The sequence below is a fragment of the Rhineura floridana genome, chromosome 8 (assembly GCF_030035675.1).
Source record: "Rhineura floridana isolate rRhiFlo1 chromosome 8, rRhiFlo1.hap2, whole genome shotgun sequence".
Lineage (NCBI taxonomy): Eukaryota > Metazoa > Chordata > Lepidosauria > Squamata > Rhineuridae > Rhineura > Rhineura floridana.
Window position 1 is genome coordinate 123,559,015 of NC_084487.1, and position 25,764 is coordinate 123,584,778.

Sequence of the window (25,764 nt, forward strand, 5' to 3'; positions counted from 1 at the left end):
CACTGAGTGCCTTCTATCAATTTCGGTTGGTGGCCCAGGTATTCCCCTATCTGGACAGGGATAATCTCGCTTCAGTTGTCCATGCTCTGGTAACCTCCAAGCTAGATTACTGCAATGTGGTCTATGTGGGGCTGCCGCGGCCAGATTGGTAACGGGCCAGATGGTTCAAACATATAAAACCAATTCTGGCCCACTTGCATTGGCTGCCTGTATGTGTCCAAGCTCGATTCAAGGTGCTGGTTTTAACCTATAAAGCCCTACAGGGCTTAGGACCACAATCCCTCTGAATTTTGCGATGCAATTCTCCAACCAAGCAATGTTTACAAAAATGCATATATTAGAGGGAAATGTGCACAGAAATGAATATATTAGTGAACATAATACAAAAATACACAAAAATTAGCAGAAAGTATTTGCAGAAATATGCGCATTAGTAGAAAAGTTAGGAGAAATTTGCACTAAAATGCTTAAGAATTTTCATTGGGATTATAAAACTAGAAAAATGAGATGCTGAGAGAACTGAAATTTACAGATCCTGCTAGTCCTAGTGTGGGTACATGGGTGAAATTTACACTCAAAGAATGTGAGTTTAAGAAACTGTTCTCCAGCTGTTTCTCTTTGGCGTTAAATTAATTCCTAAGCACAATCAAATCCATACAACATAGCTATCATAGCCCTTTCATGACAAGCCCTCAGGATAGATATAAAATGCCATTTTGTTCTAGATGTAAAAAAGAAGCAGAGGTAAAAAAATAAATAGTCTCGACAAAAGGTTAGCAACTTCATAACGGTTTTTTCTGTAGACTAACCAGATCATGATCAGATCCCTCATAAGTCTCCATGATCTGAAGCCAAGATGTATACAAAGTGCAATTTCAAAATACACATTCACCAACAAATGGCAGAGTACATTTTGATCTTACATATTTCACATTTTAAGTAAAAAAAAAAAACCCAGTTCACTTCTCAGATATAATAATTACCAGTTTTTCAAGATTCTACACGTTAGCAAAGTTTTGACACTAAGTTCCCAAATATGGATCAATTCATGTGACCATTTTGAAATGTAACTATTAGAGCTCATCCATGGCATCCATTCAAAACATGGAAAATAGTGAAACTGTTTAGTTCTTGATGAGAGACAAAATATACATGGGAAGCTGCCTTTCACCAAGTCAGACCATCCAAACATCTCACTCAGTATTATCAACGATGGCAGCAGTTCTCCAGGGTTTCAGACAGTGATTTTTCCCAGCCCTACTTGAAGATGTTGGTGATTGAACCTGGAACTTTCTGAATGCACATCAGATGTTCAACCACTGAGCTCCAGCTTCTAAATAAATAAAGTGCTGTTTGTTTATTTTATTTTTAAAACTTGTTCTTTAAAAAGGACAAAATAAATACTTTGGATAAATGGTTAGCAACTTTAGAATGTGTTTACTAAGGGAATATATTAAAAGTTATGGCGTTTTATCAGGGAAGCAAAACCAAGATGCAGGGTAAAGTTTCAGCAAGTTAATTTTTATTTTATTTATTTATTTTATTTATTTAATTACATTTCTAGACCGCCCTATAGCAGAAAGCTCTCAGGGCGGTATACAACAAATAAAATCACAATTAAAATATGAGCAAGTGTGAAAAATATAGTACAATTATAAAAACATTAAACATGATAAAAATCTGAAATAGAGTTGCCATTGAGTTTATAAATTAAGATCCATATTAGGTTTAAAATATTAAATTTAAAATGTTTAAAATGCCTGGGCTTAATGTGGCTGCCCTAGTTGTGATTAAGTATCATAACTATGTGCTTTGTGATGTTACTTTGCTCCCCCAAGTGTACAAATTGAAAATTGCAAGTAAGTTTTACATTTGTTTCTAGATGAATTTGCTGAGACAGTAATATTGAAAAACTTGTGGTATATTTATCAATGAGTTTGCATATACTTGGGGTTGTAAATCCTTCAGAACACATCCACATCATATTACATTCAGCACACCAATGATGACACCTCACTCCACATCCCTGGTTCAACCGCTCAGCAGTTTCATGTACATGTGAAATAGCATGGAGGACAAAATGGAACCCTACAGAATTCTATAGTTGTCATGTAGATAAGCTATGATCCCTTAACACAACTTCTAGAATCAGCTTTTCAGGCAGGAACAGAATCTCGGAAATAGTGTGATACCAGAAAGATGCTGTGGTTGAACTGGAAGGAAATTCAGATTAGTTCCAGGAGAGGAAATGAAATTAGATTATCTACAATTTACACTCAGTGTGATTACACTCAGTGTGATAAATGAGGTTTGTGTGTCACCTGATTGCAGATAATATAGTTGCAGAGCTCTCGCATAGTCTCTATAGTGTAGCAAAAGCGTTTCAATTTAGCTTGTACTTTTTGTCTATGTGAAGTTTCCTGATGCTGAAATTCCAATGGCAAGCTTAATTCAAGAGGGAAGTAGCGGCCAGATTGGTAACAGGGACCAGACGGTCCAAACATATAAAACCGATTCTGGCCCGCTTGCATTGGCTGCCTGTATGTTTCTGAGCTCAATTCAAGGTGCTGGTTTTGACCTATAAAGCCTTACATGGCTTGGGACCACAACAAAATTACCACAGGCCTAACCACAAGTGCCAAAGACACTTGAAGAGAGACACTGCTTACAAGTGCCTGTACGCTAATGCTAGGAGCCTGCGAACCAAGATGGGAGAACTGGAGTGCTTGGTCTTAGAGGAGAGCATTGATATAGTGAGCATAACGGAGACCTGGTGGAATGGAGAAAACCAGTGGGATACAGTTATCCCTGGATATAAACTATATCGGAAGGACAGGGAAGGACGTATTGGTGGCGGAGTCGCTCTATACGTGAAAGAAGGCATTGAATCCAGCAAGCTCGAAACCCCAAAAGAGGCAGACTCCTCCACAGAATCGTTGTGGGTGGTGATACCATGCCCCAGGAGGGACTTAATACTGGGAACAATCTATCGTCCCCCTGATCAAAATGCTCAGGGAGACCTTGAGATGAGATATGAAATTGAGGAAGCATCCAAACTAGGAAATATGGTAGTAATGGGTGACTTCAACTACCCGGACATAGACTGGCTGCATATGTGTTCCAGTCATGACAAAGAAGCAAAGTTTCTAGATATTCTAAATGACTATTCCCTAGACCAGTTGGTCATGGAACCGACCAGAGGGACGGCAACCCTGGACTTAATCCTCAGTGGGGACCGGGACCTGGTGCAAGATGTAAGTGTTGTTGAACCGATTGGGAGCAGTGACCACAGTGCTATTAAATTAAACATACATGTAACTGGCCAATTGCCAAGAAAATCCAACACGGTCACATTTGACTTCAAAAGAGGAAACTTCACAAAAATGAGGGGATTGGTAAAAAGAAAGCTGAAAAACAAAGTCCAGAGGGTCACATCACTCGAAAATGCTTGGAAGTTGTTTAAAAACACTATATTAGAAGCTCAACTGGAGTGCATACCGCAGATCAGAAAAGGTACCGCCAGGGCCAAGAAGATGCCAGCATGGTTAACGAGCAAAATCAAGGAAGCTCTTAGAGGCAAAAAGTCTTCCTTCAGAAAATGGAAGTCTTGTCCAAATGAAGAAAATACAAAAGAACACAAACTCTGGCAAAAGAAATGCAAGAAGACAATAAGGATGCTAAAAAAGAATTTGAGGAGCACATTGCTAAGAACATAAAAACCAACAACAAAAAATTCTATAAATACATTCAAAGCAGGAGACCATCTAGGGAGACAATTGGACCCTTGGATGATAAGGGAGTCAAAGGTGTACTAAAGAACGATAAGGAGATTGCAGAGAAGCTAAATGAATTCTTTGCATCTGTCTTCACAGTGGAAGATATAGGGCAGATCCCTGAACCTGGACTAACATTTGCAGGAAGGGATTCTGAGGAACTGAGACAAATAGTGGTAACGAGAGAGGAAGTTCTAAGCTTAATGGACAATATAAAAACTGACAAATCACCGGGCCCGGATGGCATCCACCTGAGAGTTCTCAAAGAACTCAAAGGTGAAATTGCTGATCTGCTAACTAAAATATGTAACTTGTCCCTTGGGTCCTCCTCCGTGCCTGAGGACTGGAAAGTGGCAAATGTAACGCCAATCTTCAAAAAGGGATCCAGAGGGGATCCCAGAAATTACAGGCCAGTTAGCTTAACTTCTGTCCCTGGAAAACTGGTAGAAAGTATTATTAAAGCTAGATTAACTAAGCACATAGAAGAACAAGCCTTGCTGAAGCAGAGCCAGCATGGCTTCTGCAAGGGAAAGTCCTGTCTCAGTAACCTATTAGAATTCTTTGAGAGTGTCAACAAGCATATAGATAGAGGTGATCCAGTGGACATAGTGTACTTAGACTTTCAAAAAGCGTTTGACAAGGTACCTCACCAAAGGCTTCTGAGGAAGCTTAGCAGTCATGGAATAAGAGGAGAGGTCCTCTTGTGGATAAGGAATTGGTTAAGAAGCAGAAAGCAGAGAGTAGGAATCAACGGACAGTTCTCCCAATGGAGGGCTGTAGAAAGTGGAGTCCCTCAAGGATCGGTATTGGGACCTGTACTTTTCAACTTGTTCATTAATGACCTAGAATTAGGAGTGAGCAGTGAAGTGGCCAAGTTTGCTGATGACACTAAATTGTTCAGGGTTGTTAAAACAAAAAGGGATCGCGAAGAGCTCCAAAAAGACCTCTCCAAACTGAGTGAATGGGCAGAAAAATGGCAAATGCAATTCAATATAAACAAGTGTAAAATTATGCATATTGGAGCAAAAAATCTTAATTTCACATATACGCTCATGGGGTCTGAACTGGCGGTGACCGACCAGGAGAGAGACCTCGGGGTTGTAGTGGACAGCACAATGAAAATGTCGACCCAGTGTGTGGCAGCTGTGAAAAAGGCAAATTCCATGCTAGTGATAATTAGGAAAGGTATTGAAAATAAAACAGCCGATATCATAATGCCGTTGTATAAATCTATGGTGCGGCCGCATTTGGAATACTGTGTACAGTTCTGGTCGCCTCATCTCAAAAAGGATATTATAGAGTTGGAAAAGGTTCAGAAGAGGGCAACCAGAATGATCAAGGGGATGGAGCGACTCCCTTACGAGGAAAGGTTGCAGCATTTGGGGCTTTTTAGTTTAGAGAAAAGGCGGGTCAGAGGAGCCATGATAGAAGTGTATAAAATTATGCATGGCATTGAGAAAGTGGATAGAGAAAAGTTCTTCTCCCTCTCTCATAATACTAGAACTCGTGGACATTCAAAGAAGCTGAATGTTGGAAGATTCAGGACAGACAAAAGGAAGTACTTCTTTACTCAGCGCATAGTTAAACTATGGAATTTGTTCCCACAAGATGCAGTAATGGCCACCAGCTTGGACGGCTTTAAAAGAAGATTAGACAAATTCATGGAGGACAGGGCTATCTTTTTTTCAATAATTTTTATTCAGATTTTCATAAAACATACAAGACGAAATCTTAAAACATTCAAAGACAAAAAACAAAATCAAAAATAGTTAAACAAAAAAAAAAAAAAGAAAAAGAAAAAAAAAAGAAACAAAAATAAAAAATAAAGAGTAAAATATTGACTTCCCATTTGTCAAAGATCAAATCAGTTATAAGTCTATAATATATAACAATCCTGTCTCTTAAGTCATATTATAAAATCACTTTCCTCCAGTAGTTATCTTACTTAATCATCAAATCTCATAAACATTACTTTATTCTTTCCACAAAAAGTCAAAGAGAGGTTTCAATTCTTTAAGAAATATATCTATCAATTTTTTTTTCCAGATAAGCATATCGATTAATCCATCTCATTACTAATTATGATAATCTTATTGTCATAACCATAGTCAAAATAAACATTTCAATTAATCCATCACATCAGAATCTGTTAGGTTCAGTAATTTCAGTAGCCATTGTTCTATTATCCCTATTAGTTCCATTTTCCATCTTCCATCTTCAGTAGTCTTGTTAAGTCCAGTAATTTCAGTATCCAATCTTCCATTATCAGTATTCCATAATAATCTTGCTGTCAAAGCCATAGTCATATAGTAAGAGTCTGATGGGAATTACCTCTATCCCAAATATTTTCTTGCCATCCATTCTGAATAGGTTGCTGAAATACTGCTGTAAAATCATATCTCTGTTCTTTTTTTCAAAATACACTGGGTCATCTCTTGAAAGTTTTTCCATTGTCACATGGCTGCAGTTAATTCCATAGATTTTCTCTATATTGGGCTCCATCACATCATTCCAGTCCAGAAGATTATCCATGCCATTGATAACTTTATCTCTAGAATCTTCATTAATTTCTTCAGAGATAACATTGAGTTCCAAACAATAAATTTTATTTCTAAAGTCCATAGACTCCAAATCTTGTTCCTGTTCCACGTTTGTTCCAATCTCCGGGATCTCCTCTCTCACAGGGACCCCTGTTCCAGTCTCCAGGGTCTCCTCTCTCACAGGGACCCCTGTTCCAGTCTCCAGGGTCTCCTCTCTCACAAGGACCCCTATGTCTTTAATCTCCTGTGTCTCCAAACAATAGATTTTGTTTCTAAAGTCCATAGACTCCAAATCTTTTTCCTGTTCCACGTTTGTTCCAATCTCCGGGGTCTCCTCTCTCACAGGGACCCCTTCCAGGGTCACCTCTCTCACAGGGACCCCTATATCTTTAATCTCCTGCTTCATTTTACTCAATTCAATTTTCAGCTCCTTACAACCCTGTCGCAGGTTTTGTTTCGTTATCTCAATCTCATCCATTATTTTCTGAAACATAGTTATTTCCAGATTCTCAGCCACTTTCTTAATTGCCATTTTAAAAGAAAAATATAGGAAAACCACTTCTTATTTCAGCAACAATTGGGTTAATACTCCAAACTTGGTGACATCACAGTATAAACAGAGCAGACAGCCTTATCTCTCCATGCTTAAGTAAACAAAATGCAGTTCCCAGGATCGAAACAATTAATGGCGGTCGTCAGGAAACAGATTCGTCAAAATAAAATAGACCAAAAAGAGAGTAGTCTCAGACAATATAATATTCTTCAAAATAAAAATCTGGAATAGAAATCCCTCTTCTGTGTATATCTTTAGAATGCAAATCCAGGACAGCTTTTTGCAACAAAAACAGAGATAAGCTATTAATTAGTGAGTAGCAGAGAGAAGTTATGGCTCCCCAGTGAGATGTCAAAAACCGATCAATCTGGCAAATCTCTTTTAAACAGCAACAATTTAAGTCAAGTAAAAGAAAAATATAGAAAGAAGGGTGCTTGCCTGTTAGTGCGTTCTCTCTTAGAAGATAAGATGAACGTTCGCTTTATCAGATAGAGCTTGTTGTTGAAAATCCGTCCCACCTTCGTCGGCTGGACCTCGTCCCATAAATTAATGAGATCTGGTCGTCCCAACAAAAATAGGCTTTGAGGTTAATCTCTTCGTTTCTCCCTACCCGGGAGAAGTTTAATCAGTCAAAAAAAAAAAAATCTGACTGATATATCTGAATAAGCTTCTTTTGAGGCAGGAGCCCGTCTCAAAAGCAGGCACAGGCTAAGTCACCCTTCCCGGAAGTCCCGGAGGACAGGGCTATCAATGGCTACTAGCCATGATGGCTGTGCTCTGCCACCCTAGTCAGAGGCAGCATGCTTCTGAAAACCAGTTGCCGGAAGCCTCAGGAGGGGAGAGTGTTCTTGCACTCGGGTCCTGCTTGCGGGCTTCCCCCAGGCACCTGGTTGGCCACTGTGAGAACAGGATGCTGGACTAGATGGGCCACTGGCCTGATCCAGCAGGCTCTTCTTATGTTCTTATGTTCTTAAGATCAATGGCCCTCCTCCGGGTGCCTACTCCAAGGGAAGCTTGGAGGGTGGCAACAAGGGAGAGGGACTTATCAGTGGTGGCCCCCAAATTATGGAATGATCACTGTGACGAGGTGTGCCTGGCGCCAACACTGTTTTCTTTTTGGCGCCAGGTCAAGACTTTCCTCTTCCCCTTTTAGCATGTGTTTTAAATTGTTTTTATATTGTTTTAAATTTTAAAATTGTGTTTTAAATTGTTTTTAAAATATGTTTTAAATTGTTTATTTGTTTTAATGTTTTTGATTGCTGTAAACCGCCCAGAGAGCTTCGGCTATGGGGCAGTATACAAGTGCAATCAATCAATCAATAAAATAAGTAATATACCAAAGCAGTCATTGAGTTGTATGAATTATGCTCAGAAAGAGTCTGTCAGTATTTTGCAGGGGGGTGGGGAATTCATGCACATACTTGAACTTTAGATTTGCACATTTTAAGTGGATTAAAGCACTCTGACTATAGCACAACAAACCCATTTAATAAAAATTGTTGTTTGGAAAGTGACGGGAAAATCCATGGAAAGTGTGGGATAAACGAATGACAGGAAGACGTGCAAGCTTAGGCCCAGGATACCTTAAGTTCCCTCTTATCCCGTATATCCCAGGTTGATCACTGAGATCATCAGGGAAAGCACTATTTGTGGTCCTCCATGGACCAAACGCATTACTCATGTCAATGAGGTGTCATGCCTTAAGTGTAATGGGCTCAACTCTATGGAAATCCTTCCCATGAGAAATCAGGTAAACACTCCCTGCTAAGTTTCAGACCCCAGGTTAAAATGGTTTTATTTCACCTTGAATGCTGTTCTGATGTTTTATTCTCCATTTATCTTTTAAATTTTCTGAGGAGTGCAGTTTCTGGGCAGGAATATATGGTACCACTTAGTACTTCTGATCAGTGGGATTTACTCCCAAATGTGTATGGTTAGGTTTCCATCTTTATAGCTTTCTTTATAAAAGACACACGAGGTAAAATAAATAGCAGGCATAGGAAGAATGTAAGCAAGAACTCTTGAATGCTTGACAACCCCTTTGCTTTTGAAATCCCAGGCAAAAAGATGATCAGTCCCTAAACTTGATACATGGCTTACCGGAAAAATTAATTTCTCCTAGCAAATTTCTGGTAATTTAAGAGTTTATATTTAGTTAATAACAGAAGTAGTAGTAAGAATCAAAAGCAGAAGTAGTGCAATTCTGGGGAAGGACATGGGCGCCAGCCTTACAACAGCACTTGTTCAAGATACATTTGGGGGGAGGGGCCTATGGAGAAGGCGCAAATGTCAGACATCTTATTTGTACAGACCCACTCCCTGAACTACACAGAAGAAACAAAAGCCATAGCATAAATATCAGATGGTTTCTATTTATTAAATTATTGCATTATAGGAAAACATTAAAAAGAGACAGAAAATTGAAGCAATGTAAAAAGTGTAATGTCTACTCAGATGTAAGCCACATCTTGTACATTGCTTTGATGGCTTCGGGCAGTGAAACAGTTTATAAACTTGTAGAAGAAGACACAACAGGGAAACCAGCAAGTCCATGCTTGTCCCATGCCATCTTACTGAGAGAGACTGAATCACTCTGTCAACCTGAATTTGGAGGCAGATGTACTTTGTAAGCACAATCATCCCCTTAAATTTGCATAGGGAGTCTTAGTGAGTTCAGTTTGAAGTTAGAGGTGCAAGAAAGTATGTAGAAATCTAGCCCTTCTCTCCATCTTCTGGTAATCTTTGTCATTTAACTCTTATAGTTGAGTATGGTATTTACTAGAATTGTTGTTGTTATGTGCCTTCAAGTCGATTACGACTTATGGCGACCCTATGAATCAGCGACCTCCAAGAGCATCTGTCATGAACCACCCTGTTCAGATCTTGTAAGTTCAGGTCTGTGGCTTCCTTTATGGAATCAATCCATCTCTTGTTTGACCTTCCCCTTTTTCTGTTCTGTTTTTCCCAGCATTATTGTCTTTTCTAGGGAATCATGTCTTCTCATGATGTGTCCAAAGTATGATAACCTCAGTTTCATCATTTTAGCTTCTCATCATAGTTCTGGTTTAATTTGTTCTAACACTCAGTTATTTGTCTTTTTCGCAGTCCATGGTATGCGCAAAACTCTCCTCCAACACCACATTTCAAATGAGTTGATTTTTCTCTTATCAGCTTTTTTCACTGTCCAACTTTCACATCCATACATAGAGATCGGGAATACCATGGACTGAATGATCCTGACTTTGGTGTTCAGTGATACATCTTTGCATTTGAGGACCTTTTCTAGTTCTCTCATAGCTGCCTTCCCCAGTCCTAGCCTTCTTCTGATTTCTTGACTATTGTCTCTATTTTGGTTAATGACTGTGCCGAGGTATTGATAATCCTTGACAAGTTCAGTGTCCTCGTTGTCAACTTTAAGGTTACATAAATCTTCTGTTGTCATTACTTTAGTCTTTTTGACGTTCAGCTGTAGTCCTGCTTTTGTGCTTTCCTCTTTAACTTTCATCAGCGTTTGTTTCAAATCATTACGGGTTTCTGGTAGTAGTATGGTATTGTCTGCGTATCTTAGATTATTGATATTTCTCCCTCCAATTTTCACACCTCCTTCCCCTTGGTCCAATCCCGCTTTCCGTATGATATGTTCTGCGTGTAGATTAAACAAATAAGGTGATAAAATACACCCCTGTCTCACACCCTTTCCGATGGGGAACCAGTCAGTTTCTCCATATTCTGTCCTTACAGTAGCGTCCAGAGTATAGGTTGTGCATCAGGACAATCAGATGCTGTGGCACCCCCATTTCTTTTAAAGCATTCCATAGTTTTTCATGATCTATACAGTCAAAGGCTTTTCTTCTGAAATTCCTTGCTCCATTCCATTATCCAACGTATGTTTGCCGTATGATCTCTGGTGCCTCTTCCCTTTCTAAATCCAGCTTGGACATCTGGCATTTCTCGCTCCATATATGGTAAGAGCCTTTGTTGTAGAATCTTGAGCATTACTTTACTTCCATGGGATATTAAGGCAATAGTTCAATAATTACTGCATTTTCTGGGATCCCCTTTTTTTGGAATTGGAATATATATTGAATGCTTCCAGTCTGTGGGCCATTGGTTAGTTTTCCATATTTCTTGACAAATGTTTGTCAAAATTTGGACAGATTCAATCACAGTAGCTTGTAGCAACTCTATTGGTATGCCATCTGTTCCTGGTGATTTGTTTCTTCCAAGTATTTTAAGAGCAGCTTTTACCTCACATTCTAAAATTTCTGGTTCTTCATCATATGGTTCCTCCATGAATGAATCTGTCATCCTTGCATCTCTTTTATAGAGTTCTTCAGTGTATTGCTTCCAACTTCCTTTTATTTCATCTCGGTCAGTCAGTGTGTTCCCCTGTTGATTATTCAACATCCCTACTCGTGGTTTAAATTTCCCTTTCATTTCTTTAGTCTTTTGGAATAGGGCTCTTGTTCTTCCCTTTTATTGTCCTCTTCTATTTCTATACAATAACTATTGTAATAGTTCTCTTTGTCCCTACGTACTAGTCGCTGTATTGTTGCATTTAGGGTTCTGATCATGTTTCTATGCTTTTGCTTTCCTTCTTTCCTGAACCATTTTAAGAGTTTCATCAGTCATCCATTGAGGTCTTTCTGTATTTTTAACTAGAGGTATTGTCTTTTTGCATTCTTCCCTGATAATGTATTTGACTTCACTCGATAGTTCTTCTGGTTCTCTGTCAACTAATTTTAAAGCCTCAAATCTGTTCCTTATCTGATCTTTATATTTTTCTGGGATGTTATTTAAATTGTATTTGGGCATTATGATTGCTTTATTGTTCTTCTTTAGCTTTACTCTGATTTTCGATACGACCAGTTCATGATCTGTACCGCAGTCTGCTCCTGGTCTTGTTTTTGCAGAAAGTATGGAACTTCTCCATCTTCTGCTACCAAGTATATAATCAATTTGATCCCTATATTGACCAATTGGTGATGTCCATGTGTACAGTCTTCTTTTCGGTTGTTCAAAAAATGTGTTCGCAAGAAACAAATTATTGGCTTCACAGAATTCAATAAGTCTTTCTCCTGCTTCATTTCTGTCTCCTAAGTCCCATTTCCCCACAATTCCTAGTTCTTCTCTGTTCCCTACTTTTGCATTCCAGTCCCCCATGATTATCAGCACATCTTGTTTTGGTGTGTGATCAATTTCCTTCTGTACTTCTGTGTAAAATCTCTCCAATTCCTCTTCTTCTGCATTTGCCGTTGGAGCATAGACTTGGATGATGGTTATGTTAATAGTTTCCCATTTAATCTCATTGATATCACTCTCTCAGACCTTGCATTATAGCTCCTAATTGCTTTTGCTACTTCACTTCTCACTGTTAAAGCCACCCAGTTTCTTCTTAATTTCTCATTTCCTGCATAAAATATTTTGTAGTTGCCTGATTGGAAATGTCCCATTCCTGTCCATTTTAATTCACTCATGCCAAGTATTGTAATGTTGATACGTTCCATTTCTTGCTTGACAATTTCTAACTTCCCCTGGTTCATGCTTCTCACATTTCATGTTCCTATTGTGTGCATTGTACAACTCTGGACTCTCCTTTCGCATCTGTGTGCATCAGCCTCTGGGCTTCCTTTCGGCTTTGACCCAGCTGCGTCATTAGTCACAGTGCTACTCATACTTGTCCTTTGTTCTTCCCCAGTAGCTCAATGAGTGTCTTCTGACCTGGGGGTCTCATCTTCCAGCACTATCTCGTGTTGCATTTTGGATACTCTGTTCATACGGTTTTGTGGTAAGAGGTATTCAGAGGTGATTTACCATTGCCTTCCTCTGAGTTTGGATGCATCTTAGTCTGGTGTCTCAGCTTTGACCATTCCGCATGGGTGCCCCGGCTAGGAGTCTAGCCTCTTGGTCTTGACTCCTGACGGCATTGCTCTCAGCTTCTTCAACACTCTCAAACCCACTCACCATGTTAAGGTGTTCATCTTAAAGGGGATTACTAGAATAGCTTTCCTAATCACCTTGTATTAACTAAGGATGCAATCCACAAAGGATGTTTTGTTCCATCACAGAGTTGCTTCCTTGTGGTAGGCATTTAATAGTTTCCCACACAGAATTCCGTGGTATTCCATAACCTCCAATCAGGTGGTTACACCCAACATTGCCACCTATCCATTTTCCAGGATTTCCAATTGGCTACTTAAAATGGTAATACTTGACGTAACCAAGCATGGCTACTGCATGGGTCTCAGTTATGTGAATCATCCTGCAGTACTGCTTGGTTGGGGATCAAATAAACTCTCTCTGTGGTGTTTGTGCGTATGTTACCTTTTTGCATACACAGTGTGAAAGTCACTTCTATGTTAGGCCATGCCAAGTTGCAGGGAAGTGCATGTGAATAGCACAACAGAACTGTGGGCAGGTTCAATTGCGCTGGTCTTTCCCATGCAATAAGCACCCCATCAGAAATGAAGGTTCCAATGGGGTATGAAAGATCCAAGCAATTGGCTCATGTGATAACATACACACACACCTCTGCAGCCTGAGATTGTACTATGAGGAAATGGGTCCCACATACTACTTTGATAGTGAAGATATGAAAAGTATTTTTCAGTCAATTGGGCAGTTACTGCCAATTCCCAGTGGAGTTCCCATGTTTGTCCTGAAGTTACTATGGCCACATCTTGTGCCCATTTATACACAACAGACCTAAGTACATAAGACTAGGTGCTAGTTTATAGCTTGTATTATTGCTTAACATGGGAATTGCTCTTTCAGTTGAAATACTAGCTTTGTCTAATCTCCTAAAACAGCAGTACCGTGCTAATGATTTTTCCCCTTTACTGTACATGATTTGAATTTTTTTCCTTTCCTCTTTCACAGGTAAAACCCAGGTGATGGGTGAAATCAAGATTGCTTTAAAGAAGGAAATGAAGACTGATGGAGAACAGCTCATAGTGGAGATCCTTCAGTGCAGAAACATCACCTACAAGTTTAAATCTCCAGATCACTTACCAGGTATCAATAATATTACCAGCATTTTAATACAGAAATAAAAAGAATCAGTTGTAACCACATGACAACAGTAAGTTTTAAATTTATTTTCACAATTAATTACAAACAAGTATTCATCATTGACTTCAGCATTCATGTATTCTCGACAGCTGGTCAGGAGGGCATGACAAGGATGATGATGATAGAGGTGGTAGTTGTAGTAGTAAAATGTCCTTACAGCAAAAAAGAAAATTTCACAAAAATATTGTGGTTGCTCAGGGACGAACTGAATGTTACGCCAGAGCAATGTTGTAGCCTGACTGCTCCTTCTGCCTAACAATGTATCTTCTGGAGAGGGAGATTTATCATGGGGGGAAATGCAGGATGGATGCAGGTACATAAAAAATGTCCCTGAAACTCCCCTCCCCCCATTGCTTTTCCCTTGGAGGGTTCCCGATCCATGGATTGGGAACATTGTCATGGGGGAGCAGCTTGAGGAGGGTTTTCTGGGGAAAGCAGCAAGCACATCTCCTCCTGAAGTTCAAATGGCTTCCTCCCAAGAGTGCATTGCAAGGAAGACTGGGTCTATTATAATCTGTGGCTGGTTTTATTTATCTATATGTGCTAAACACAGTGCAATGGGGCGATGATGACTCACCAGCCTACTATCTACTGGCCATCTAGAATGGTCATATACATAAAGCATGGGGTGTTGCTTTGTTAAAGGGCTCTGAAACAACTGAACTGATGTGCATCACCAATGCGTCAATGTGTCAGTCTCATCAAGTACTGACATTGATGAGGAGGGTCAGTTTGCGATGGGCAGCCCTTGGCCCTCTAGATGTTGTGGACTCCCAACTCTTATCAGTCCCAGTCAGCATGACTAATGATCAGGCATGATGGGAGTTGTACTACAAAAAATATGGAGACCCATAGCTCCCCACCCCAGGTCTAAACTGACTGGCAGCAGTTCTTTAGAGTTTCAGAGTGGAGTTTTTCCCAGGCAAATCTGGAGATTCCAGTGACTGAACCTGAGACCTTTTGTGTGCAAAACATGCACTCAGGGGGTCTCGTCCAAATCATACATTTGAAGCACACTGAATACACATTTAAAGGACATGGCTTCCCCCCAAATAATCCTGGCATCTGGTATTTACCCTTTACAGAGCTACAATTCCCAAAATCTACAGTTCCCAAGATTCTTTGGAGGAAGCCATGCACTTTAAATATGCTTTAAATGTATGCGTGGATGTGGCTGAGTTACAGCCCTTTCTGAAGGGGATGAGAAAAGTGTTGCCTAATGCAGGCAATAGGCACTGTTCCTGTATATTCAGCCATCTGGCTTTTTACATTGTTAGACCTGCTTAGGAAATGAGGCATTACAGGGCTGCTGTCATTGGGCTGTAAATAGTGATTCATTTCTTATAGGTCTCAACAGGGCCGGCTCCAGGCATGCTGGGGCCCTTGGGCATCAGCTTGCCCTGGGCCCCGGCATGTGCACACATACGTGCATGTGCATGCATGCACGCGGCCCCCCATGTTCCCCCACCTACCTGTCTCCTGTCTTTTACCATTGTCCTTAATGAAGATGGTAGCCACGGTTTCCCTAAGGGGATGACATCTCCGCTGCCATCTTTGTTGATGGCATGCGTGCGTGCTATGCACACACATCTCTGCCATCAACTAAGATGGCGGCAGGGGCTTCAGTACCTTAGGGAAACCGAGGCCGCCATCTTCATTAAGGGCAATGGTAAAAGACAGGACAGGTAGGTGGGGGGCATGGGGGCGTGGATTGTGGAAGGGGAGCAGAGGGGCAACTGAGGGGGGCCCCTAGCTCCAGGGGCCTTCAGGCCAGTGCCTTGCTGCCCTTTAGAACCGGCCCTGGGTTTAAAAATCCAAACTTTCAAGTCTCACTCCTCTCCACACTTAAAAGTGTTCCAGGTCAAGGGTGGCAAACTTCTTTATGGCAGGAAAGCTTCTCCTTCCCAAGATAGTGTAAGCCAAATAAAATTAGAATAGCATAGAGTAAATTTCTGTGGAATCTTTGTTTCAGGTTGAAGTACCTCTAATTTATTTTGTTTTCTGAAAAATACATGGTTTTCCTCATCTCAGCTTCATCTCTTACATGCAAGATTTCTAAACAATTTCATTTGATGAATTTCTGTACTCACCAAGACAGATTTTGTTTTCGGGGTTCTAAAATGAAAAGTGCTACATCAACTCTGCTGGAATTACCTTGTATAAAGGGATTGAACTAAGTATTCATAAACTAATTTTATGCTAAACTAGTTAACAGCAAAGGTACCTAACAGGTTTCTGTATGATAGGTTGAACTGCTTATTTTAACAGATCTGTATGTGAAGCTGTATGTTGTCAACCTTGCAACTCAAAAGCGAGTAATTAAGAAGAAAACAAGAGTATGCAGACATGACCGAGAACCTTCATTCAATGAAACATTTCGATTCAGTTTGAGTCCCACTGGACATTCTCTCCAGGTAACCATCCATCTTAATGCAAACTGAATGTTATGCTTTCTGTGTTAAGCATTTTTTCTCTTATGTACATAACACAAATTATTTGCTATTTGCTGAGGAACAAACTAGATGTTAAAGTATAACAGTTTTATATTTTAACACTCCCAGTGTTGTTGTGTTTGTTTTTCTGAAAAGCAGCTGCCTGAGACTGCCAGTTTCACCAGAGAAAGGCAGCAGGAGGGTGCTTAACCCTTTGCCTTTCCACTGCTTGTCTGCTCAAAATCATGTTTGCGAAGATCCTTTTCCCACAGAGCTTATTCCACGAGGAGAATCACATGTTTATACAAGGGGAAAGAGCTGAAGGGGCATTCTAACTAGAAAATGGCAGGAAGTGAAAAGGTCAAGCAGCCTTTTTACTCTGTTCTTGCAGTCCCAATTACAGCCTTCAGTGATGTTTTTCAAAGGTGGGAGATTGTTTACAGTTTTCCTGCAGATCATCCTTAGCTAAGAACATTGCAAAGTAAGCAACATAGTTATCTCTCTTCTGTTGACTTTTTCTGTTACGGTGCTTTAGGACTTCAGAGAAAGACTGGGCTTGTAGATGGAAACCTAGAATAATTGGGTCTGGGTTTTGTCTCTTCATCAGTCAAAGCCTTGATTGAAACCTGTCTCTGTGCGTGTAAGAAACCCTTATTCATTTGGTCTGTCTGATTGATGTCATGTTTAAACTGGATTACTGACAACAATGCAGAGAGCATTAGGACACCAGGGATCCATGGCCTAAGTTAATCCTGCACTGCCAAGCTAATGTTGCATGACCCAGTTTAAATATAACACTCGTTGAGTGGAACCTACACAGGTCTGGATTTTTTTTCTCCTATAAGTCAGCAATCATCCTGTTTAACCCAGGACACTATTCTTCAATGTACAGAACATTCTTACCTTGGCAAAATATCAGCTGCTTTAAATATCAAAAGGTAGTGTGGACTGTAAGTAGAATTTGCAGAGAGAATAAATTAACTGTTATGATTTTCGAAACTGAAGCCCATGGCAGGATATTCCCCATAACCTGGAACAAGGAAGGGTAATTGTTCCATCAACACCACAAAGCCCAGTTGTGGTCGTCTAATGAAGGGCTTTTTCTTGACTATGGGCAACTCAGGTTCCCATTCCTGCTTAGTCATGACAGGCTCTGGGCAACCCTAACGTAGTATGCAGCTTAAAAAAGTCAAATTTAGCTGATCAGGACGGAGAGATAAATGTAACATAACAAATACCACTTCACCTTTACTTAGTTAACTAGAGAAGGTGAGTACATACATACAAAGAGAATATAACAGACACACATTCCAATAGATTATATGCATATTGGCAAAATTATTCTTTCCTATTCTGTAAGGCAGTAGATTTCAAGCTACATTCTGGAGAATCCTGGGGTTCCTTGGAAACTTGTCAGGAGATTTCAAGGAGATAGACAATTTCCCCATGGCTATTCATTGTCCCATGGAATATGCAGCCACAATAAGTGTTGGATTGGTAAAACCTTTCAGAACCATGTTCCAAGCATTTAGATCTTTCTGAGACATAAAGAAGTAGATCCTCTTGCAGAGTTCACTTTCATTTCAGGGCATGGCAGCAGTGTGGTGGATTATGTGTTGATATCTCTTCCTTTATTCACACATATTCAAAACTTCTTAGTCGGAGATAGGCTAGAAAGCGACCATCTCCCTTTAATATTCGAGCTCTCTATAGATAGGAGAAATTGTCTGACCATAAACCATTTGCAAACCAATATATCATCCAACTGTATTTATAGGAGAGTCAGTTGGAACAAATATACCATGGCTAAATTGGAAAAATTTCTAACTTCACCGAGAGGTCTTCTTTTCAAATCTTGCATAACTGAGTCAAAGGAGATTCTGGAAGTTTTATTTGAATATTCCTCCTTGTCCTCTGCTCTAGTTGAGATTTTAAAAGTACCAAATCATCCTCGTCAAAAAACCAACAGATATCCAAGCTGGTTTGATAAGGAATGTAGGAAGTCCAAACATCATTTAAAAAATATTTACTTAAACTATCGGAAAACCAAAGAAAAAGTTCTTCCCTCTGAATATTATTTAGCCAAAAAAAGTTATAAACAATTACTTAATTATAAAAAGAAACAAGCACTTCGGAAAGATTGGTTGCTATTAATCAACGCTTCTCTACATAACGACTCAAAACTCTTTTGGGCACTAGTCACAAACGCCCTTGGTACAGCCGTACCCGTGCAATGTACCATCCCCTCTGATATTTGGGAGAACCATTTTTCACGACAGTTTGCAAGAAATGATAATTCTTGCTGGTCTTCTTTTTCTCTCGATCTAAACATTTTACCAAAATGGCCACCAGTGACACAAACAGAGGTTTCCGTCCTAATAAATACTCTTAAAAATGGAAAGGCCCCAGGGTCCGACTCGATAATATCAGAAATGCTAAAAATCAATATAGCATGGTGGGCACCGTTGTTAGCCTCTCTTTTCACTCTCATAAATTTATCTGGAAAAATTCCCGTCTCTTGGTTAGAGGCGGTGGTTATTCCATTCTACAAAAAGGGTGATAGAGGTGACCCGGAAAATTATAGGCCCATCAGCCTTCTTTCAGTTGTGGGCAAAACCTATGCAAGCCATTTAAATTCCAGATTACAATCCTGGTTAGAAGAAGAAAAAATTTTGGGACAAGAACAGGCTGGCTTCTGCAAAAATAGATCTACCATCGATCACTGCCTAATACTAAGGTATCTGGCAGAAAAATATATGAGTGGAAAAAAGAGGGGCCTATTTGTAGCCTTCATGGATCTTAAGACGGCATTTGATACAGTCCCGAGAGATCTGCTATGGGCCAAATTAAGCAAAACCTCAATAGACAAATGCCTTTTATTTTTAATTAGTAGGCTGTATCAATCTACATCAATTCGGGTCCATCACGGGTTAAATGGCGACCTGACGCACTCTATTCCAGTAGACATTGGAGTTAGACAGGGGTGTGTTTTGGCCCCCACTTTATTCAATCTTTTTATTAATGTCTTAAGTTCAAACTGCTGCTCAAACAAATTCCACTCGCCAAAAATTGCAAATGTAAGATGTCCCATTCTGCTATATGCGGATGACACGGCCTTGTTGTCCTTCTCAGAAATTGGATTAAAGCGCCTTCTTCATGTATTCACAAGTTATTGCGAAAAAAACCTTCTTAACATAAATTTCACAAAATCTAAAATAATGATCTTTTCCCATAGGTTAACAAAACTTAATTGGAAACTTAAAGGCCAAAAAATTGAACAAGTAAAGAAATTTAAATATCTTGGAATTTCTTTCTGTTCCTCTCTTTCTTTCTTTTTTTCATTAATTTTTATTCAAATTTTTAAAGACAAAAAACAAAACAAAACAAAACAAAAATTATTAAACAATAAAATAAAATGTTGACTTCCAATTTATCGCAGATCAGCTATAAGTCTACAATATATAACAATCCTGTCTCCTAAATTATGTTATAAAATCACTTTCCTCCAGTAGCTATCTTAACTATTCATCAAATCTCATAAACATTACTTTATTCTTCCCACAAAAAGTCAAAGAGAGATTTCAATTCCTTGAAAGATATATCTTTCAATTTTTCTCCAGATAAACATGTCGACCAATCCATCTCATTCAAATCCACTAGGTCCAATAATTTCAATACCCATTTTTCCATTATCAATATTAATTCCATCTTCCATCTTCAATAATCCTGTTAAGTCCAATAATTTCAGTAACCATTCTTCCATTATCGATAATCCTGTTAAGTCCAATAATTTCAATAGCCATTCTTCCATTATCAGTATCCCATAATAATCTTGTTATCATAGCCATAGTCCAAATAAACATATAGATTAATCCATCTCGTCAAACCAGTTTGATCCAATGATTTCAATAGCCATTCTTCCAATATCAATATTGATTCCATCTTCCATCTTCAATAGTCTTGTTCAGTCCAGTATTTTCAGTATCCATTCTTCCATTATCAGTATCCCATATTAATCTTGCTGTCATAGCCATAGTCATATAATAAGAGTCTGATGGGAATCTCCCTCATCACAAATCTTTTCTTGCCATCAATTCTGAATATGTTGCTGAGATATTGTTGTAAAGTCACATCTCTGCTCTTCTTTTTTACAAAATGCACTAGCTCATCTCTTAAGAATTTTTCCATTGTCCCATATCTGTAGCCAATTCCATAGATTTTTTCTATGTCAAACTCCATCACATCATTCCAGTCCAAAAAATTATCCAAGGCATTGATAACTTTATCTCTATTATCTTCATTAATTTCTTCAGAGACGACATTAAGTTCCAAGCAGTAAGCTTTGTTTCTTGTATCCATAGACTCCAGATCTTTTTCCAATACTACATTTGTTCCAGTCTCCAGAGCCTCCTCTCTCACAGAATCCACTATTTCTTTAAACTCCTGCGTCATTTTGCTAAATTCATTTTTCATCTTCTGTCTACCCTGTCTCCAGATTTGTTTCGTTATCTCAATCTCATCCATTATTTTCTGAAACATGATTTCTTCCATGGTCTCAGCCCCTTTCCTGATTGCCATTCTTAGAACCACAGAAACAAAAATTATTTCAGTCACAATTGGGTTAATATTCCAGGCTCGATGAAGTCACAATGTAGACAGTACAGCCTGCCTTATCTCTCATGTTCAGGAATACTAAACAAATCCAGTTCCCAGCTTCAAAAGGGTTAGTGGCATTGTGAACAAGCAGATTCGTCAAAAAGAAATAGACCAAAAAGAAAATAATCCCAAACGTATAATGCTCCAAAGTTCATAAATCAAATTTATTTATTTATTTTTTTCCCTCCTCGAAATAGAAATCCCTCCTCCGTTTATATCTTCAAAATGCACCTCCAGGCCAGCTTTTTGCAATAAAAACTAAGATAGGCTTTTTTCAATTTTTCTCCTCCTTAGTTTCGTGAATAAAGGAGAAAATTTTTAACTCACCCAGAAGATCTTTATAGCTGATTCATTGACAAATCTCTTTTTGCAGCAACGATTAACCAAATAAAAAAAAATGTAGAAAGAAGGGTGCTTGCTTGTTTAAGTCCGTTCTTCTTTAAAGAAAAGATAAACGTGTCATTTATTCAGCTAGAGCGTGATGGACGTCCTCCGGCATTGCTGGCTGAACCTTCTCTCATAAATTAATGAGATCCAGTCCTCCCAACAAAAACAGGCTTTTGTTCCTCTCTTTCATGGTCTTCCCACATAGGGGCTGCAATCTTGGCAGCACAAAATACCTTGAAAGCTATCATCAGATTTTTTTACACTAGGGGAGGTCGCTATATTCCTGCTGCACTAAAAATTCTAAGAGTCAAGCTACTCCCGCAACTTTTGTATGGTTCCCCAATATGGATAACCAATTTTAATGCAAAAGTTGAATCGGTGCTCTCAGGTTTCTTGAGGGCTATTTTTGGTTTGCCTCGATGTGCCTCCCCAGCAGGTCTTTGTCTTGAGGCCGGAATTTCCTCAGTTGAGTGCACGGCATGGTTACAAGCTTTCAGATTCTGGATCAAGATGGCTTACTCAGAACCCTCTCTGGGTTATGCTCATTTAATTTGGAAAGATCCTTTTAAAAGTTCTTGGTCTAAAATCTTTGATGAAAAATTAAATTACCTAGGCCTGTCTAAAGAACTTTTGGCTACCTGGGACTCCAGGATAGCCAAACAAAATATTGACCAGTGGATAAAGGACCTAGATCGCCAGTACTTAATGTCTAAGGCACACTCCTCTAGCTCCCCTCTTTATTTTGGTTTAAGTTTTCGTTTTCCTTATCATGCAGCATATATAGAAGAGTTGAGTTTCCCGCATTATAGATTCTTGTTTTCTTGGGCTAGATTTAACTGTTTGCCCTCTGCAATGTTGTCGGGTCGCTTCTATGGTATTCCTCTGGAAAATCGTTACTGTATATATAAGGCGAACTTGCCTGAAACCATTGGACATGTACTTTTGGAATGTGAATTGTACTTGGAGATAAGGAAAAAATTTATTGAGCCACTTATTGCCAGATTTCCCGGTAGAAATATAGAATGGACAACAAAATTTCTTCTAACAGATAATCTTAAAGATAAAACTGAACAAGTAGCAAAATTCTTGTATATAGCACAATCCATACATAAAAGATTGGTTTCTGACAACTTGTAAAATCTAATTTTTTCAATAACATAGTACAATATTTTAATTTGTAGCTTGTTTTTGCAACACGGGTCTATGATTGTAAAATAAACGATTGATTGATTGATTGGTATTTAGATCTTCTTAACATAGCAGAAAACATTTTTCTAACCCTCTATTCTTTTCCCAGATACTCCTTGTTTCTAATGGAGGAAAGTTTATGAAGAAGACCTTGATTGGTGAGGCATATATCTGGCTTGACAAAGTGGACCTCAGGAAAAGGATAGTAAACTGGCACAAACTTTTGGTCAGCTCAACACAAACACATTGAGGAAGAATTTCTTCTTGGGGCAGCGAGCCTTTGCAAACTCTGCTTGTGTGATTCCAAGACTCTACTTTGATATTGTGTTTAGCTAGGCTTTCAGAATATGAAGTAGGAGGAGCAAGTACTGGGCTACTTAGCACACTTTCATGAGGGCTAGTCAACTTGTTTTGCTGTGTTTTTTAAAAACAAAACAGCAAAGCAAAATAAACCACCCACCTTAGGCCCAGAAATTAAAACAAGTCTGCTTGAAAAAGAAGACTTATGTGAGGATTCTGTGATGTTAGAATCTTTGTGGCTATGAAAAAAAAGAATAACACCCATGCAATTGAAGGCTGGTGTTAATGCACAGAATTAGGGTGTAGCCGTAAGCAGAGTCTCTGAGAGAGCAATCTGGCTCACAGTGCAATCAGATAGGAGATCGTGTTATGCAAAAGCACCAAGGTGACTGCCTTTCCAGGTCTCACTTATCAGAAGATTCTACCATGTTCTTCTGCATCTCAGAATATATTTACTAAAATGAGATGATGCCCAAGGAGGCAAATGTCAGGATATTTTATTTTATTTAAATGGTGACAATGTTTCTCTTTCATGTTATTTTTTTCTTTGCTAATTATATGCTTTGCAGTATAAATTGAGAATGATATCCTGTGTTTTCCCATGTTAGTCATGTAGAATTACCATGTTGGAAGTACGGAAAACACACAAATAATTGTCAGTTTGGAAGGGTAAAAGAATTTGAGGGCAATTGGGACCATATCATGAAAAGAGAAATTATATTTATTATGTGGAAGAAAATGCAGTTCAGCCTACCATAAACTACTATTTTCAGTAGTTTACCAGAATGAAATTGATTCTAAGGGCTTTTGAGCACTTCAATGATTATTGTTGCTTCAGTCTGTCTTACTTTTGTGAACGTCATAAGGTTGATGTTTCAGTCTAGTATGAAGTAGTCCACATGTTAGAACAAGTTATACCATTTATGTGATTATATATTACTAACCTCATCCACATGAAATAGCATACATTCTGTTCACAAGCAGGATTCCACTTAGGAAGATAACATCACTGAAAGAAAGACTTTGCATTTTAAGATCAAACTTTGTGTATAAAATTAAGTATCCATTCCCAGTGATTTCTAACCCTGCAACATTCACTGCCATGTGCCACAAGCTTTCTAAAAGGCATGAAAAATAAAACTAAGTTTATGGCTTCCCTATGGGTTTTGTGGGCTAGTGGTTAAGGTGTTGGACTATGACCCCGGAGACCCCGGTTCGAATCCTCACACAGCCATGAAGCTCACTGGGTGACCTTGAGCCGGTCACTGCCTCTCAGCCTCAGAGCAAGGCAATGGTAAACCACCTCTGAATACCACTTATCATGAAAATCCTATTCATAGTGTCATCATAAGTTGGAATCGACATGAAGGCAGTCCATTTCCATTTTCATGGGCTTTCTAAAACAAAAATGGATACACAGTAAGACCCTTATTGTGTTGATTGGCTTTATATTCTTGGTAATAGAAAATGGGCACATAATTGCCACCCTGGGCTCCTACAGAGGGGCAGGATACAAATCAAATCAATCAATCAATTACACTTTGCCAAACTATTCCTTGAAGCAGAAATGGCTAAACAAGTATCTGATTCTAAACAAAGCAGTGCTCATCTGCATAACTTTTTCATTGGAAAATGAAACAAAACAAGGAAGTCAAAGAAATGATTATTTCCTTTTATCCCTACTGTAAAATGTATAATTGGGAGGAGGGAGAGCATATGAGCATAATTAGTTGTTCTTACTCAGATTTGATTCTCTCCGTCTTCCAGAAATGATATCAATTTCAGTCCAATTCTTGGGAACAATAATACTGCCCTCCAATCAATATGCTGTGTCATGTGAAAATTGTATGCTACTTCATACCACATCTACGTTACTCAAAGTCAAAGCACATGAAAAAAATCTCACATCAGGTCTGGATCTGTATTTTCTGAAACAGCCAGTTTCAATGACTAAGCAGAGGTGTTTTTTTTTTTAAAGGATGATAATGATAATGGCGAGATGTGCAGTTTTGTGTGAATGGCTGGCAATTTTGTTCTTGCTAAGATTTACAACAAAGACAGTGAATCTTACAATGGTTGCCATGGAGATTTCCAGAAACAGCAAGAGGAAGGCTTGCTAGTAATCCTGTAATTATCACTATTAATTGATAAAGCAAGATTGCTGTTGCCACATGCTGTTGTGTGGATTGGGTGACAAATTCAGGAGCAAGGGGACAGCTTCACGTTAATAGTAGATACTTATTTGCAATTATTTATACAGTTTTTCACAGTAGCTGTTGTGGTTTCAACTGCCCCTCATTCACCAACTCCTTCAGCCACCAGGCATCAGTTCCATGGCAGAACAATAGTGTCCTAATTCTTTGGAACCATGCTAGCTACAACACAAATGTGCAAATGAATGTATGATGTTTGTGGGAATTTGTGCTTGTTAGGAAAGGCAGCTTCTATTTGCAATGGCATGTTCAACCTCAGTAGGGTCAGAATCTCTTTTCATTGTATCATATATCACAAAGAGCTAGTGAAAGTGTGTTCCATCTGCTAAGCCATGTTTGCATCAGTACTGAGACTACAAGATGCCTCCAAACTGTGCCAAGGTTTTTTTTGACCAAATGTCTGGGTTGTACTGGAATCATTCTATGCAATGATGAATCACGTTTAAATGCAGGTTTCTTTTTATGAATGAAGGTAACAAAACCCTTCTTGTGGCAATTATTTTTTTAAAGGAAAAAATCTCACAGGGACTTTGGGTGTTTAAGAAAATGTATAAATATTTCAACGTATTTGTTTTCCTGCTTTATTTTTTGAAAAAGATCTCCTTTTTTGTTTCTTCTTGTCAGGCAGAAATGCTTAAATGTGGCAAGGCC

At 38.9% G+C, this 25,764-nt stretch overlaps 1 protein-coding gene across 1 annotated transcript in view; it reads left to right on the forward strand.

Annotated features, from left to right (window-relative positions):
- PCLO (piccolo presynaptic cytomatrix protein) overlaps positions 1 to 24,004 on the forward strand; it is a 394,902-nt gene extending 370,898 nt beyond the window's left edge. The window contains exons 23-25 of the mRNA XM_061582318.1: positions 13,746 to 13,880; positions 16,206 to 16,351; positions 22,710 to 24,004. Of these exons, the coding sequence (XP_061438302.1) occupies positions 13,746 to 13,880; positions 16,206 to 16,351; positions 22,710 to 22,850 (422 nt within the window). The 3' untranslated portion in view covers positions 22,851 to 24,004. The remainder of the gene's footprint in view (positions 1 to 13,745; positions 13,881 to 16,205; positions 16,352 to 22,709) is intronic.
- The last annotated feature ends 1,760 nt before the right edge of the window (positions 24,005 to 25,764 follow it).